Genomic DNA, 14,585 nt, shown 5'->3' with positions numbered 1-14,585 from the left:
CTATAATACAGATAATAATGATTGTTGGCAATAATTTCGAGAAATTGGCACCTTCATACATTACTAGTGGGAATAAAATATGGTGCAGTGACTTTGAAAAAACAGTTTGGCAATTCCTCAAAATGTCAAACATAGAGCTGCCATATAACCAGAAGATTTATTCTGAGGTATAGATCTAAGAGAAATCACACGTCTACACAAAAACTTGTACATGACTGTTAGTAGCAGCATTATTCTTAACAGCCAGAAAGTGAAAACAACCCTAGTGCCTTCACCTGATGAATGGATAAACACAATGTGGTGCATCCATATAGTAGCATACTGTTCAGTGATAAGAAATGAAATATGTTGCAGTATGATAAATCTTGGAAATTTATGCTAAGTAAAAACAAACAAACAAACAAACAAATAAATAAACAAATAAAAGAAGCCACCCACAAAAGGCCAGATATTGTATGATTGCATTGATATGAAATATATAGGATTAGCAAGTCTATAGAAACATAAGGTAGATTAGTAGTTGCCTGAATCTGGGTGCATAAAGGAATGGCGAATGACTGCTAATTGTATGGGGTTTCTTTTGGGAGTGATGCAAATGTCCTAAAATTGATTGTGGTGATGGTGAGTGGGTTGCTCTGTATACTTTGAGTGGGTGAGTTTTTTGGTATATAAACTATTTCTCGATAAAAATGTTTAGAATGACTTAAGAGAGAAAATGGTAGGTATAAAAGTTGAGCTAAGGAGCTATTACATATTTAATTGGATATCCTAAAGAGAGGAAAAACAAAATCCCGGAAAAGAAAAAAATTTAAAATTAAAATTCAAGAAGGTTTTCCTGGAATTAAAGATTTTAATCTCTAGATTGAAAGATCACATTCTTGTGGTTTCAGATATCCCTGGTCAACAGTGGTCCAAATATAGTAAGCAGAAAATTCCAGAAATAAACAACTCATGCGTTAAACTGCGTGCTGTCCTGAGTAGTGTGAAGAAATCCTGCGCCATTCTGCTTGTCCTCAAGGCGCTGGTTCTGGGGAGGGGGAGAGGAAGCTCTCCTATTTTCCCATCTCCTCCACACGTGGCTCTCATCTTTTCCAAGGCGCTCAAGGCTGGATGAAGGGAGAAGGAGGAGGAGGGACGCCAGGCATGGGGGGAGCAGAGCCACGCCAGGGCCAAGAATCTGTGGGAATGTGGCGCAGAAGGAAGAAGCACAGACATGCAGGGAGAAGGCAGGGCTGTTTGTGGAGAAGGCCCCGAAGGAAGAGGGAGATTGTACAGGCACAGTCGCCGCCATCGGCTGGGGCCGGCTTTCTGGGACCTCCTGGAAGGAAGGACAGTCTCCCAGCCACCACCTTCTCTCTTGGCTCTGGCCATTCCTGCCTCTCTCTTCACTACCCACTTCACACACACACCCCTAACCCTAACCCTAACACTAACCCCCCCCCCATCCCCCCCTGCGCTCCTTGCCAAGCCCATACTGGCTTCCTCTTCACTTTTTGTGCTTTTCATGTCATTATGCCCATTATTCGTCACTGCACTTACCACCTGCTTAGTAATCACCGGTGTATGTGGCCATCTCTGCATGAGTCTGTGTGCCTGGGGCAGGGGCTGGGTTCCATTCATCCAGTGGCCTCATGGTCTAGGAGGGTGGCTGACATCTCCCCAATGCTCAGCTAAGTTTTGAGTAAATGAGTGCCTGTCCATTGTGACATAGGAACATCCTCAAAGCCACATAAACAGCTGTGTAACATTAAGGGCCAGGGGATTGTCTTCCTGCATGAGGGAAATGGGTAGAGTGGAGGATGGAAAGGAACTTTTTATTTTATTATTTTATATATATATATTTTTATTGATTTTTTTTTTTTTTTTTTTTTTTTTTTTTTTTTTTTTTTTTTTTTTTTTTTTTTTTTTTTATGGAGAGGAAGGGAGAGGGATGGAGAGTTAGAAACATGGATGAGAGAGAAACATCAATCAGCTGCCTCCTGCACACCTCATACTGGGGTTGTGCCCACAACCAAGGTACATGGCTCTTGACCAGAATCGAACCTGGGACCCTTCAGTCCGCAAGCCGATGCTCTATCCATTGAGCCAAACTGGTTAGGGTGGAAAGGTAATTTTTAAAAAAGTTAAAAAAGCTCTGTAGGGTGTTAGATGGCAGGGAAGGGCCAGGCGGCTTAACATCACAGGCTTTGCATTTCCTGATCTCTGAGGCACCACAACTAGACAAGAAGCTGTTTTGTTTTGTTTTGTTTTTAAAGGTATTTCCTGCTAAGTGAAACCTAGGAATGTGAGGAACATCGGATCTTGTAGGGAATTTTCCAACCCCGCTCCACCCTTTCCTTGTTGAGAAAAAAACACCATTCTGTCGGTCCTGAGACAGGGCAGGGGTACGCTGTGTGGCAGTGTGGCCCAGCACCCCTGCCGTCTCACGGGGTGTTTAGCCACAGTGGCCCGAGCCGTCCAGTTAGCAGGATGTGGAGGAGTGGGCTTTTATTGTGGCAATCCACCGGTTCTGGCTCTGCTTCTGCATCAAGAACCCTCCACAAAGCTGATGGTCTACCCGTCGCTCAGGATGCCTGGGGTCTGGAGTGGAGCTTGGATGAATAGGACACAGAACACGTTATGGCTGCTAACAGCTGTCGGAATCATTTTGCCAAAATACTTAGGATGTGCCTGGTGTTAGGTGAATAGCAAAGAGAATGACAGAGCTCCTGTCAAGATCCTTTCAATATTGTGCAAGAGACAAACAAAAATAAAAAATACCAGAACAAGTTTTGCTGGTGTGGGCAGCCATGAGGCGCAAAATCATGGCCTTGTCGGTGGGTCTGTTCATGGAGTTGCACTGATTTCACCTTAGCCTTCCTCGCAAGCCCTGCTTGGTTTTGCAGTAGCTTCCTGCGCTCTGCCTCATCGCACACCTTCTCCAAGCTCCGCGGGGCAGTCCAGCTGATACCTCCGAATGCACTTGTTTTGACATGCAATGTGGCCTCGCTGCTAGGAACCTGGGGCTGGAGCCAGACGCCATGGGCTGTCATCGACTTGGCCACGTCCTGTGTTACCTTAGCCAACTACTTTATGTGCTTCAGGCTCTCTCTACGCAGAAGACAGAAGTCAGGCCTACTTCACGGTGTTGTGAAGATTATATTAGAACAATCCTGGGCACGTAGCAAGTCTGTAATAAACGTTAGCTATGAGCAACACTTAGCATATTTTCTTTACTGGTGTCTGCCTCATTTGTCAACTCGAAGATCTTAGAGGCCAGAGACAGACTAGTCATCTGTGAAATCTCAGGGCGAGTGGAGAGCAGGTGCTCATGAATATGCCTGAAGCGAACTGTTAAGCGTCTTTTTGGAGGTGAATACAAAACTCGGAAGACAGCCCTGAGAAAGCATTCCTGGTACGGAAGATGACAGAAGAGAATGCCTGAAAGAAATCTGTGTGGGAGGCTGGAGAAGCAGCTTTGATGACATGGATGATCCTTAAAGTGAGACCGGGAGAAAGACAGCATCAAGAAAGGGAATGTGGAGGACTGTGGAGCCAAGAGCAACTGGAAATGGTTGTGTCAATGGTTGTGACATGGAGAACCCAGCAACTGAAACGCAACAGCATCAGGTGGAGAACGTTCTGGCAGCAGGAAAAGTATGGCAACTATTCATAAGTAGCTATCACAGTTGTTATTCCCCAACCAGTCTTCCTTAAAAAGAAAAGGCAATTTCATGATCACAGAGAGGCCACATTTTTTTTATTGACAACTCAAATCACTACAGACATTCAGTATTGCACAATTATAAGTGGGTTGACAATTGATATAAACTCATGAGCATAAAGCAATTGCTCTAGGTTTTGGTGCAATTTGTGACAGGTACTTTAGTAAATATGACACATTTCAAGGAACTTAGCTACTTCAATTCATAAGACTTGGCTTTAAAAAAAAAGCATATGGCATCTCATAAAACAATATGTCAAGCTCAGGAAAATTGAGAATTAAATTACAAAAGGAACACTGTTAAAGGGAAAAACTGGTGACAAAAATGTTGGGTTAAAATATTAAGATTTAAAAATGTTAGCACTTGGACTTAGGGCCCAGGAAGTCTATGCATCCTGGGAACTTTAGGATAATCCTGTGCTCTGCTACACTCACTACATCCCAAAAGGGCACTCTGGGTTACCACGTCTTCCCTGCAGGTATAAACCACTGCTTCATACTTAGAAAGAAGCAACATGGTCATTCACATAGAGGGGTTTACAAATAAGATCCTTTTCACTCAAAATAAAAATATGATCTCCATCAAATTACACAGAAATCTTATCAAAACATCATTCAGCGAGGAAGCCTGATTGACCTTTTACCTTTGATGCCTGCCTCGGCGCTCCGGGCCTGGCCTGTCACCTGCACGGAAGGGGAGATTGAGTGGTCCCCGCTCCGTGTGTGCAGGTGGGCACAAGCCCTCCTCCTTCCCTGGGGTTTTGCTTCCTAAGGAATAGAACTGAGGGGGTGGGCTAGATGGCTTGTAGGAGACCTTTCAAATGAAAGGATCTAAGTCAGCTTGAGATCCCACCTTCAGCAGATGTTTAGAGTGGCAAAGTAAATGGATGAAAAATGGTGGGCGAAGTATTTACCTTTTGATGCCATCACTCAAAACCATTCTGCACTGTATTTCAAGGAAATCTTTGACACTTGCATCGAAGGCTGATGCTGCTAAAGGGTAAGGAAATGAGGCATCTGACAATGACATTTTTGGATCAAAATGTAGAATGGCTGAGCCAAGTTTGGGTAGAAAAACCAAGCACCACCATGTCAACCTAGCAGTCAGGACTTTCTGCCTCTGAATTTTAAGAACCATCAACCTGGCCTAGAGATGCACATTCACTACATTCAACGGAGACACAGAGTGCACACCTACTGAGAATGTGTTTCCCGAAACCCACCCAGGCCGGCACCTTCTGTAAAACTGGTTCTGACAGAAAGGATGCAAGAGAATTCAGTACAGGGCAGGATTTATTTTTCTTTACAGATCAGAAAAATGACCCAAAGAGAGTGATGGCTTCTCATATTCTGTCCCCTAAAAAAGAAGACAAATACCACTTCTGAAATCTAACACACTGGCTTCATTTTCAAAATGCGTCAGTTTATTTTCCTCGTAAGGCAGCATGCATTGTCAACCTTAAGCACGTGACAGTCACGAGTTCTTCCACAGCTTTCCTGGAGCGGACAGCCAGAGCAGTCCCGAGGAGTCAAATATTGAAGCTTTCTCCACAGCCACATGTTCCTTTGATGTTGGGGTTATTGAACACAAACTCACTGGATAATTTGTCCTCAACATAGTCCATTTCTGTTCCTAAAAGTGTTAGCTGTGCTTTCTTTTCGATGAACACTCTGACTCCTAGGGAGAAGAAAACACACGTCATATCAGGCCTGCACACCAATAGACCCTGCCGAGCCACGGCTCAAGCAAGCTTTAAATAGTAACACTGACAGAACCCAAACAGGGCGCTCCGGAACCTCCCACTGTTTCCTTTAAGGGAGTCAGGGCTGTTTCCGGTCCCCTTTCTACACAATAACCTATGTAAAAACAATTGAATTAGGTCAGAAAGTTGTACCCAAGCAAATTCCATGACAAGTCTATGTAAAACTAGAATTTGCCTTTCACTATATTTCACCCATTTTTCAAATTTGCAACATAAAGAAAATATGTACATTCAGTGAATTTTATAAAGATGGAGATGATACATTTATGAAAACCCTATAATGCCATCAGCACACATGCCACACTGCCACACCTAGAGACACACCAAAGACTGGTAGAGTGGGCTGGTTTAAGACGCAGCAATTCTGTCCTTCTGTGCATGGGCTAGAAAACTGGTAAATACATAACCCATAGTAATTATGTAGGCAGAAGACAGCATCTTCATAAATACCATCAGTTTAAGAAAGCTTTCTTCCTTATAAGAAATTGAGTCACTATTTAAATACAACCATACATATTTAATAAAACGAACTCACACTAGGAATCCAGGAAAGCTAGCCAACAGCACACTTCTAAAGCATGAAGCCACCACTGCAAAACCCATGTGCACTGAAGTTCCCCCAAAGCTGTAGCACTGTTTGTTTCAAACAGGCTTAAGGGCAGGCAGTGGGGGCAAATATAATTAAAGACCTGGAAATTTTAATGTGGCAATTAAAAATGAAAGTACAGAGTCCTCAAAAGCATGACATGACATTGCTTATTTGACATATATGTAAAACTGCGACTTCACACAAAAGCAGTTGGTTCATTTTGAAGTTTTATAATCTTAAAAACTTTTTGCACAGAATAAGCTTTCATAATTGAAACAAATAAACACATTTATCCAATAATCTACCATAGCACAGCTTCTGTCGTAAATCTGATTGGATTCAAATGTTCATTAGGCCACTTACTAGCTCTGTGAAACTATACAAATTATTTAATCTCTCCTGCCTCAGTTTTTCTTACCGGCAAAATGGGGACAATGTGGTATCATTCTCATTTGGAAAGTCTCTCAAACCATGTCACCTCATAGTGAACATTATATATGCCATCCCTACTGTTATTATTACTCTTCATGCTATATAAGGAGAAACATTTTAGGCAAAACAAAGTGCCCAAAAAAGTTTAATACTCACCATCTTGAACAACTTCTTCATCAGAATCTCCTTTAGTTTTTGTATATTCTAGAGTATATGAAAGGCCGTTACACCCCCTGGTTCGGACACCAACTTTCACGCCTACCTGAAAAACAATTGTAAATAAAACTCAATTTTAACATAGTACAGATTAGACAATCACATTTTAAAAGTCCCGGATATATATTATTCACTTCTTCATAAGCTAAAAGATATATATTAGGTTCCTGACTATAAAATAGCCCTTTAGCAAGTATAAGTGGGATGGGAAGCAAGTGTTTTAAATTTTTACTTATGTACAAACACCATCAGGACACTAAGAGGTGGCCCAAAAAGAATCAAAACTAATTATATTCAAAGAAAACAATACAGAGGGGGTAAAACCCAAACTATAGTCTCTGAGAATAACATTGTAAAGGAAAGTATTTTAATTTAATAATAATAATAATAATCACTTTATTTTTTTATTATTATTTTAAAAAATATATTTTATTGATTTTTTACAGAGAGGAAGGGAGAAAGATAGAGAGCTAGAAACGTCGATGAGAGAGAAACATCAACCAGCTGCCTCTTGCACACCCCCTACTGGGGATGTGCCCGCAACCAATGTACATGCCCTTGACCGGAATTAAACCTGGGAACTTTCAGTCCGCAGGCTGATGCTCTATCCAATGAGCCAAACCAGTTTTGGCTAATCATTTTTTTTTCTTTTTTTTTTTAAAGGAAAAGAAAAGTATCTGATGGCAGAGATGACAACTTAAAAAACTGAACTTGTTCAAAAACACTACTGCTCCACCTCATCATATGAGGTGTTCCCTATGGTTGCGTTCGCCAAGGTCCACAATCATGCTGCCTCTAACAGGGCCTTCATTCTATGGCAGAGCTGTGTCAACACTCTCAAATACCAGGAAGCAAAAGACTGATGCCAACAGAAATGTAAGAAATTTAAAAAGTGACCAAACAGCACTTTTAAAATACCAATGTCTACCTTAATGCAATTTTCTAACAATGTCTACAGAATTTCTATTCTTGGATCCTAACTACTTTTTCATTTATATATATAACAAGAGTATCATCATACGAAGTATTTCACTAAGCAGATGTTGATTCTCGGAAAAGCAGCAACCTTTGCTTGCTTTCGGAAAGCGATCATGAAGTAGGAAGACACTGGTGAAAAGTGTGGGTTAGAATGTCAAGCTGTCTGGGAGTGTTGATGAGCGAAAACATTCAGACTAGTCTCTTCTGTCTTCAAATAACAGCAAGAAGACAGAGCCACAGATTTATTCACCTTCTTAGTGCCAGCTTAGAGAGTCTTGGAGGTAGTTAATATCCTCAGTATGATTAATACACAATAAATTGTCTAGCTGAAGTTCTGCAGCTCAGGGCATAGTATTTAACTTAGCAAGCAGAAGTCCAACCCATTCTGAAAGTACAGCTTTAGGTAACTGGAATCTGGAAAAGGGACTGACTTTGCCACAGTGATATCTGATAAAGTGTTTGCTCAATTCTTTTCATGTCACCATGAACAAATCTACAAAGTTAATTTTTGTTTCATTTGGTCAATTTCTACTCTAGTCATTAGTGTATCCAAAGGGAGGTGGAACACTGACAGACGTTAGCAGGAAGGAGCTAGAACTCCCATTGTAATGGGACACTGTACAATGGAATCTAGAACCACTCTATAGTCTAAGCAGTAAATGTTAACAGTCTTGGGAGTAATTTACAGTATTCTGTAGGCAATTAGTGATGCCATAAGATTAAAATTATGTACCCTTACTCATCAATTCCACATCTAGGAATAAAGCCTGTGTACATGCACTAAGCTACGCTTACAGGCCTAGATCAATGAGCTTGGTATACTACAGACACTACATATTTGTTGAATGATGTTTGTGGCAGCACTGAATGAAAACAACACAAAAAAACTTTAATATGGGGGATCTGGTTAAATAAATCAAACTTGTTCAATGGACTGTACTATTAAATGCAGCCAGGAATAACAATGAGGTGGATCTTTATGTAAAGACCAGAGGCCGGGTGCACGAATTCATGCATGGGTGGGGTCCCTTGGCCTGGCTGGCAATTGGGGCGGATGGGGGAGAGGGAGGGAGAGACTGGCCGGGGTGAGAACCGCGGGAGGTTGGTCCCAGCAGCAAGTTAACCAACAGCCCATTCTGCGAGAAACTGGGCTCCCTCCTCCCTCCTGTCTGGGTCTGAGGTGCAGGTGAACCAGATTTGGGGCTGTCTGGGCCCCAACAGCAGGTCTGGGTCAGTGCGATTCATAGCTGCCAGCCAGCTGCTTCTGGTTGCTTAGGCTTTAATATACGCTAGAGGCCCGATGCACAAAATTTGTGCAAGGGGCTTTTCCCTTGCGGCCGTGGCAGTTTGCTGCAGCAGTTTGCCTTGGTCCTCACAGCCGCGGCTCATCTGGAAAGTTGCTCAGCTGTCTGGTCAAATTAGCATATTATGCTTTTATTATTATAGATAGATAGATAGGAAAAGATCTTCAGGCTATTTCATTAGGGGCAAAAAGCAAAGTGTAACTACAGCATATGTGGTATGTTCTCACCTAAGTAGAAGAAATACACACACAAGCTTAACAAGCAGAGTTGAGGCCAGTGGTTCCCTCCAGGGAAATATTTTTGGTTGTCACAATTGAGGGGTGAAGTGGAGTCACTGGCAAGGCTATAGCTGACAAATAAACATCCAGCAATCTAAACCCAAAAAAGAATGACACAGCCCAAAACCACAGTGCTGAAGCTGGGAAACCCGGGCCTCGGTAAATAAAATGTACAGATTATCTCCAAAGGACACTAAGAAGTTGCCTCTTAAAGGGAGAATGATGATGAAGTGTCTGGGGTAAGAGAGTGACTTCCTTTTCATTGAGAATCCTGTTGTATTACGTGGATTTAGGGAACGTTTGAGATCTTGGTCTCTGGCTTATGTTGTCAGTTTGGCTCAAATAAACTAACCCCTAATTAATAGAAGCATCTGTTTATCACAAGACGAATTCACTGTGAAAATACAACTTCATTTTTTACTAAGTATTTGACTGGTTTTACTTACATGTTCAGGCTTATCTTTAAGAAGTTGTTTTATCTTGTTTACTGCTGAAGGTGTCTGAAAAATAAAATGTTAAGTTTTTAGCTACAAAATTTGCATTTTTCAAAGTCTTATGCTTTTTCTAGTCTTGTTCCATTCTCATCAGAGTACCTTGTGGATTTTATACACAAACATATGAACTGTACTTAATTAAAGTAATTATTTTTATTTATTTTTAATCCTCACTAAGGAAATGCTTTCATTGATTTTTCAAGAGAGAGAGAAAGAGAGAGAGAGAAGACAAGAGAAGAGAAGAGAAGGGAAGAGAAGGGAAGGGAAGGGAAGGGAAGGGAAGGGAAGGGAAGGGAAGGGAGAGAAAACTTGGATTGGTTGCTTCCCATATGCACCTGGACCAAAGATTGAATTCACAACCTAGGTAAGTGCCCTGACTGGGAATAGAACTTGCAACCTTTGGTGTATGGGACAATGCTCCAACCAACTAAACCATCCAGGGCTTAATCATTCTCTTTATTTTTAAAACGTTTTCTAGCAACAGCCTTTTCATCTTGCTCCCCCCAGCAAAGGTCCACTCCCTGTCATAATCTCTATGATATTATCTACGTACACCACAAATGCATTCTTTCTGGGCAGCATCTATTTTGTGCTCCTACTGTATGCCCAGCAATAAGCACACTGCCTGATACGCTCACAAGCCAATGAATGAATCAAGTTAACTCCTGGGAAAGAAAACTTTCAGGCATTTTTCCTGCTGATTATTAATTCCATTGCTCTTTTTGCTTACCCCATATCTGTTTCAATCCAATAAAATGCATACCTAGATGAAAGAGTGCTACCATCAACAAATAACCCAGAGTGTCTCTCTCATCCCAGCCCCACCGAATGTTCAGATACTAAAGCTGACTTGCCCAGCCAGTGTGGCTCAGTGCTTGAGCATCAACCCAGGAGGTTAAGGTTCAATTCCCAGTCAGGGCACAGGCCCAAGTTGTGGGCTGGATCCCCAGTAGGAGGGCATCCCGCTCTCCTTCTCCCTTCCTCTCTCTGAAATAAATATATTAAAAACAATGTTAAAGTTGGCTTACATCAGTATTTCAGGGTATCTAAGCTAACGAATAATAGACACGAGAACAGAGAGGAGTTTTTTTGGGGGAGAAATGCTCTTAACCTAGACCAGCGGTCCTCAAACTAAGAAAAACATCACAACGTACCGCATGTGTACCACTGACTGCACTTTCCTGAGGAGGAGGCTGTTAGGGACAAAGTCTGTGCCAGGGCTTTCCTGGTCTACCTCCTAGCTGTGTCCCAGTCCTCTACTTGGCTTAAATGGGCATAGCAGTCCCTCTTCTTCAGGATTCATGAAGATCATTTAGAGCAGTGGCAAGTATAAGCCAGCTGTTGTTACGACGATGAAATTGTGTCCTTCCTACTTTATTAGCTCCAGAAGCTGACAATGCTGTGCTGGTCCTCCAGTTTTTTGCACTGACATTCTCATGGTTTGTGAAACCCCAAAGACATAATGACCGGTGACGGGGCAGTAGCTGTGGCCAGAGCTCAAGCCTGTGCCGCGGGAGCAGACCCAATGGGTGGCCCCAGAGGATGCTTTTCTGCTTTGCCCCGTGGGGACCCAGGCACATGAGGACGGTGAAGCAAAGTCTGCACCCAAATTAGAAAGGTCAGGAACCAATCCAGAAGGTCAAAACTAGCATTTTTAAAACACAGAAAACAAACATAAAATAGAAAACATGCATTGCAGTTGATAAAAATAAATGTGCAGTGAAACTTTGATTTCAGTTATTAAAATTATATATATATATATATATATATATATATATATATATGCGTATCACTGTAAAAACAAAACATATTACTACCAGTGTCCGTAAATGACTACCAATGTCACTGGAAAAAAAAAATTAAATCACTACCAGTGTCCAGAAAGGCCCTTTCTCACGATTTTATCCTAACAGGAAGAAAGCAGCTCAACAAGACAGTACCCAGGGGGAGAAAGAAGGAAATGCTGACGAGAAGAATTATGGCTTTTATTGACTTTGGAAACCACAGCATTCCAACCTCACAGAAATATTAATGAAAAAAATTTAAAGTGTTCATTTACCCTTCTAAATGACTGAAAATAAAAACTTAGCTTGCATAATTTTTAAGGTCATACTTCCCACGAGGCCCGAACAACTTACTCGAATTACTGTCAAAAGGCCAAAGACAGCTGACAAGTTACACAAAAAAGACACAGCCATGAGAAAATATTCTTTGCAAGTACAACCCAAGGTATAAGCTTGGGTAAAGCTGGTGGGTCAAAGTGTAGAGGGCACGCCACTGCATGAAGTAAACAAAACTCAAGGGAGGGGTCTGTTCACTAAGCTGTCAACAGGCCCCAAGGGTTTTTATCTCCAAGTGACTTTCTAAGTGACCTAATTAAGTTTTACAAAATAACATATTTTCTTTTTTTCTGAACTCTTAGTAAAAAGAGAAACCCTCAGTTTTTCAGTGTCAGGCAAATCCCAAATAAACTCCATTGGGAGAAGTGCTACCAATGACGGATACCCTAGTAGTTTAATACCCATTTAGGGGGAAAGGTTCTTGTAACTTTCCAAGTGGCGGATCTGATTTTCTGAACAAGTCAGAATGACTAAACAGGGGACAATTGGGACTAAAAGAAAACTTCCTGGCAGAAGCTTAACGGGCCCACTTTGCTCTAAATCTTCTTGCACACGTCAGCAACTTTGCACTTAAGTAAAAATCAACCAGGGAAATGGCACAAAAACTTCCACTCAACAACAGGCTGCAAGCTAGCAGCCTTCCCACTTCCCTGCATTTCTCAAGAACCCCATGCCTTTCCAAGAAACTTATGTATAACTAATGACTAGGTCAACGATTCCACCTCAATACAGTAACCCATTTTCCTCGTATCTGGGTGACAAATACTTGAACAAAGTCTTCTCCTTAGTCAGAGAGAGGGAGGTGTGTGTGAGAAGGACACCGATCATTAGCTTTCCAATGGGATTCATCTCCCCAAATTGCAAATGCACACGACAGGGTTTTCTTTTTTGGGATGAAACGTTTTGGAACTACGTAGACATGATGGCTGGACAATACTGTGAATGTACTGTCACTGAACTGAACACTTTAAAATGGTTCATGCTCCGTGAGTTTTCCTCTGGTTGAAAGCAGCCAGAGTCGGGGGTCGGCCTGAGGGTGCACGCCCGCGCCCTCTGCGCATGTCAGACCTTTCACCCAGAAAAGGCTGTAAACAAACTCGGGGTAGGAAATCTCGCTCCTCCTTTGTTCTCCGTAAGCGGCCTCGCACGGCCTGAGCTCGGAGGGTGCTCCAAAAAGCCTCCGCTCGCCCAGCACCAGGAAGTGACCCCTGGTGCCCTGCAGCCTCCGTCCGAGCCAGAGGGGGTGGGCTCTGGGGAGCGCACTCTGCCCATCACCCCGCAGACACCGAGGTCCGCCGCCGGCTTCCGTCCCCCCGCACCTCACGGGTACATTCTGGTTTATTCGCCCAGCTCTGTCCCGTTCGACCTCCAAACCCACGGCCTCAGCACAGCCCCCCAAGGCGCTCCCGGGGGATCCCGGGCGGCAGGCAGGCCGCGCCGACGGCGACCCCGGGGTCACGCACACACGCACAGCGCCCCTCCCCCCTGCGGCGCGCGGCCCGATGGGAAACGTAGTCCGGGGGGGGGGCGCAGGCTCGGGAGAGGCAGCCCCTCCCGGACCTGTTTTCCCAGCAAGGACGGGGGCCTCGGGTGGAGGACTCGGAGCTGTGGAGCGGGCTGGGGCCCCGCCGTCCGGCCGGCCGGAAGCGCACGCCGCCGCCCCGACCTCCCCTTGCGGAGCGGAGGTGAACCAATGTCACGGGCCAGGCCGTGCGCCCGGAAACTCACCAGGGTGAGGGCGGCCCGGGTGGCCTGCAGCTTCCTCTTGCTCACAGCCCGGACGGTGGCCCGGACTAACGAAGCCGACATCCTGGCCGTCCCGGGGCCCCTGATGGTTCGGGCCGCAGCAGCTCAGATGCCTCAGCCTCTCTCCATGGACACAGCGGCGCATTGACGCCACAAGCTCCGCCGCGGCCGCCTCAGGCCGCGCCCCGCCCCGCCCCGCCCCGCTCCCATTGGACGGGCCGTCTGAGTGACGGGCGGAGGGCGGGCCGTGGGCGAGTCAGTGACTAGGCAGGCAGGGCCTGGGGACAGGTGGCCTCCCAGGGCGCTGGGCGTGGTGTGGGAGCCGGGCCGGCGCGTGGCTGCGGGCCCTGCCTCTGGGTCAGGTGCGCCGCCAGGCTGGTTGGTTCCGAGGCCCAAACAGCTCTAGACGCTTCAGTTTCCTTTTTCGGTATAGCTGGACCAGATGGCTCTCCATTTGAAAGAACGTCTTGTTCTTTTGGAGCATAGGATTACCGTGGGATAAAGAGTCCCCGAGCCTGCGTGCTGGACTGCCCGGGATGTTGAAGGATGGAGCGATTGCAGTTTTTGCTCCAGGTGTTGATTTTGGAACTCTGGACACGCACATTGACAGTGTTGTCAGACCTTATCGCGGCTGCTTAGGTGCCCTGCCTTTTAATCCAGCAAATATTCCTGGGCACCAGGCACTAATAATAGGAAGCCTGGTGAACAGAGGGCCCAGGGAAGAATGAGATGGCCTCCGCTGTGTGAGGGAGTGACTCAGCCCAGGAAACGTGGGGTGTCTGCCTTCGGAACTCTATCCCCCCAAGTTCCCAATCCTGGCTTCTGCTCTCCCAGCTCCAGTCCATTTCACCCTCCCTCTGCAGAGCACAAGGTGGGTGGCTCCAATGGGAATTTTGTGTGTTGGTCCTTTAGGGGGTGCCTGAGAATTGAGCTGTTACTCCCTGGCAGACAGCACCCGGTGG

The 14,585-nt window shown here is 44.5% G+C and overlaps 1 protein-coding gene across 1 annotated transcript; it reads right to left on the bottom strand.

Moving 5' to 3' along the window:
- Window positions 1-3,709: 3,709 nt before the first annotated feature.
- ISCA1 (iron-sulfur cluster assembly 1) lies at window positions 3,710-13,792 on the bottom strand. Its single transcript, XM_036433620.2, has 4 exons — window positions 13,606-13,792; window positions 9,710-9,763; window positions 6,644-6,749; window positions 3,710-5,381 (listed from the first exon to the last, which is right to left on the bottom strand). Exons 1-4 carry the CDS (start codon window positions 13,684-13,686, stop codon window positions 5,233-5,235), a joined length of 390 nt encoding a protein of 129 aa, XP_036289513.1. The 5' UTR covers window positions 13,687-13,792; the 3' UTR covers window positions 3,710-5,232.
- Between the last annotated feature and the right edge of the window lie 793 nt (window positions 13,793-14,585).

Source organism: Pipistrellus kuhlii, unplaced genomic scaffold (assembly GCF_014108245.1).
Source record: "Pipistrellus kuhlii isolate mPipKuh1 unplaced genomic scaffold, mPipKuh1.p scaffold_m20_p_12, whole genome shotgun sequence".
NCBI lineage: Eukaryota > Metazoa > Chordata > Mammalia > Chiroptera > Vespertilionidae > Pipistrellus > Pipistrellus kuhlii.
This window is presented reverse-complemented; position numbering and strand designations above follow the sequence as displayed.

What these genes read in the sequence shown, in the direction of transcription:
- ISCA1 (XM_036433620.2), bottom strand. Translation starts at nt 13,686, where the DNA reads ATGTCGGCTTCGTTAGTCCGGGCCACCGTCCGGGCTGTGAGCAAGAGG. An exon ending in CCCGGGCCGCCCTCACCCTG is followed by an intron (nt 9,764 to 13,605) that starts GTGAGTTTCCGG and finishes TTTATTTTTCAG; the next exon opens with ACACCTTCAGCAGTAAACAA. An exon ending in TTAAAGATAAGCCTGAACAT is followed by an intron (nt 6,750 to 9,709) that starts GTAAGTAAAACC and finishes ATTGTTTTTCAG; the next exon opens with GTAGGCGTGAAAGTTGGTGT.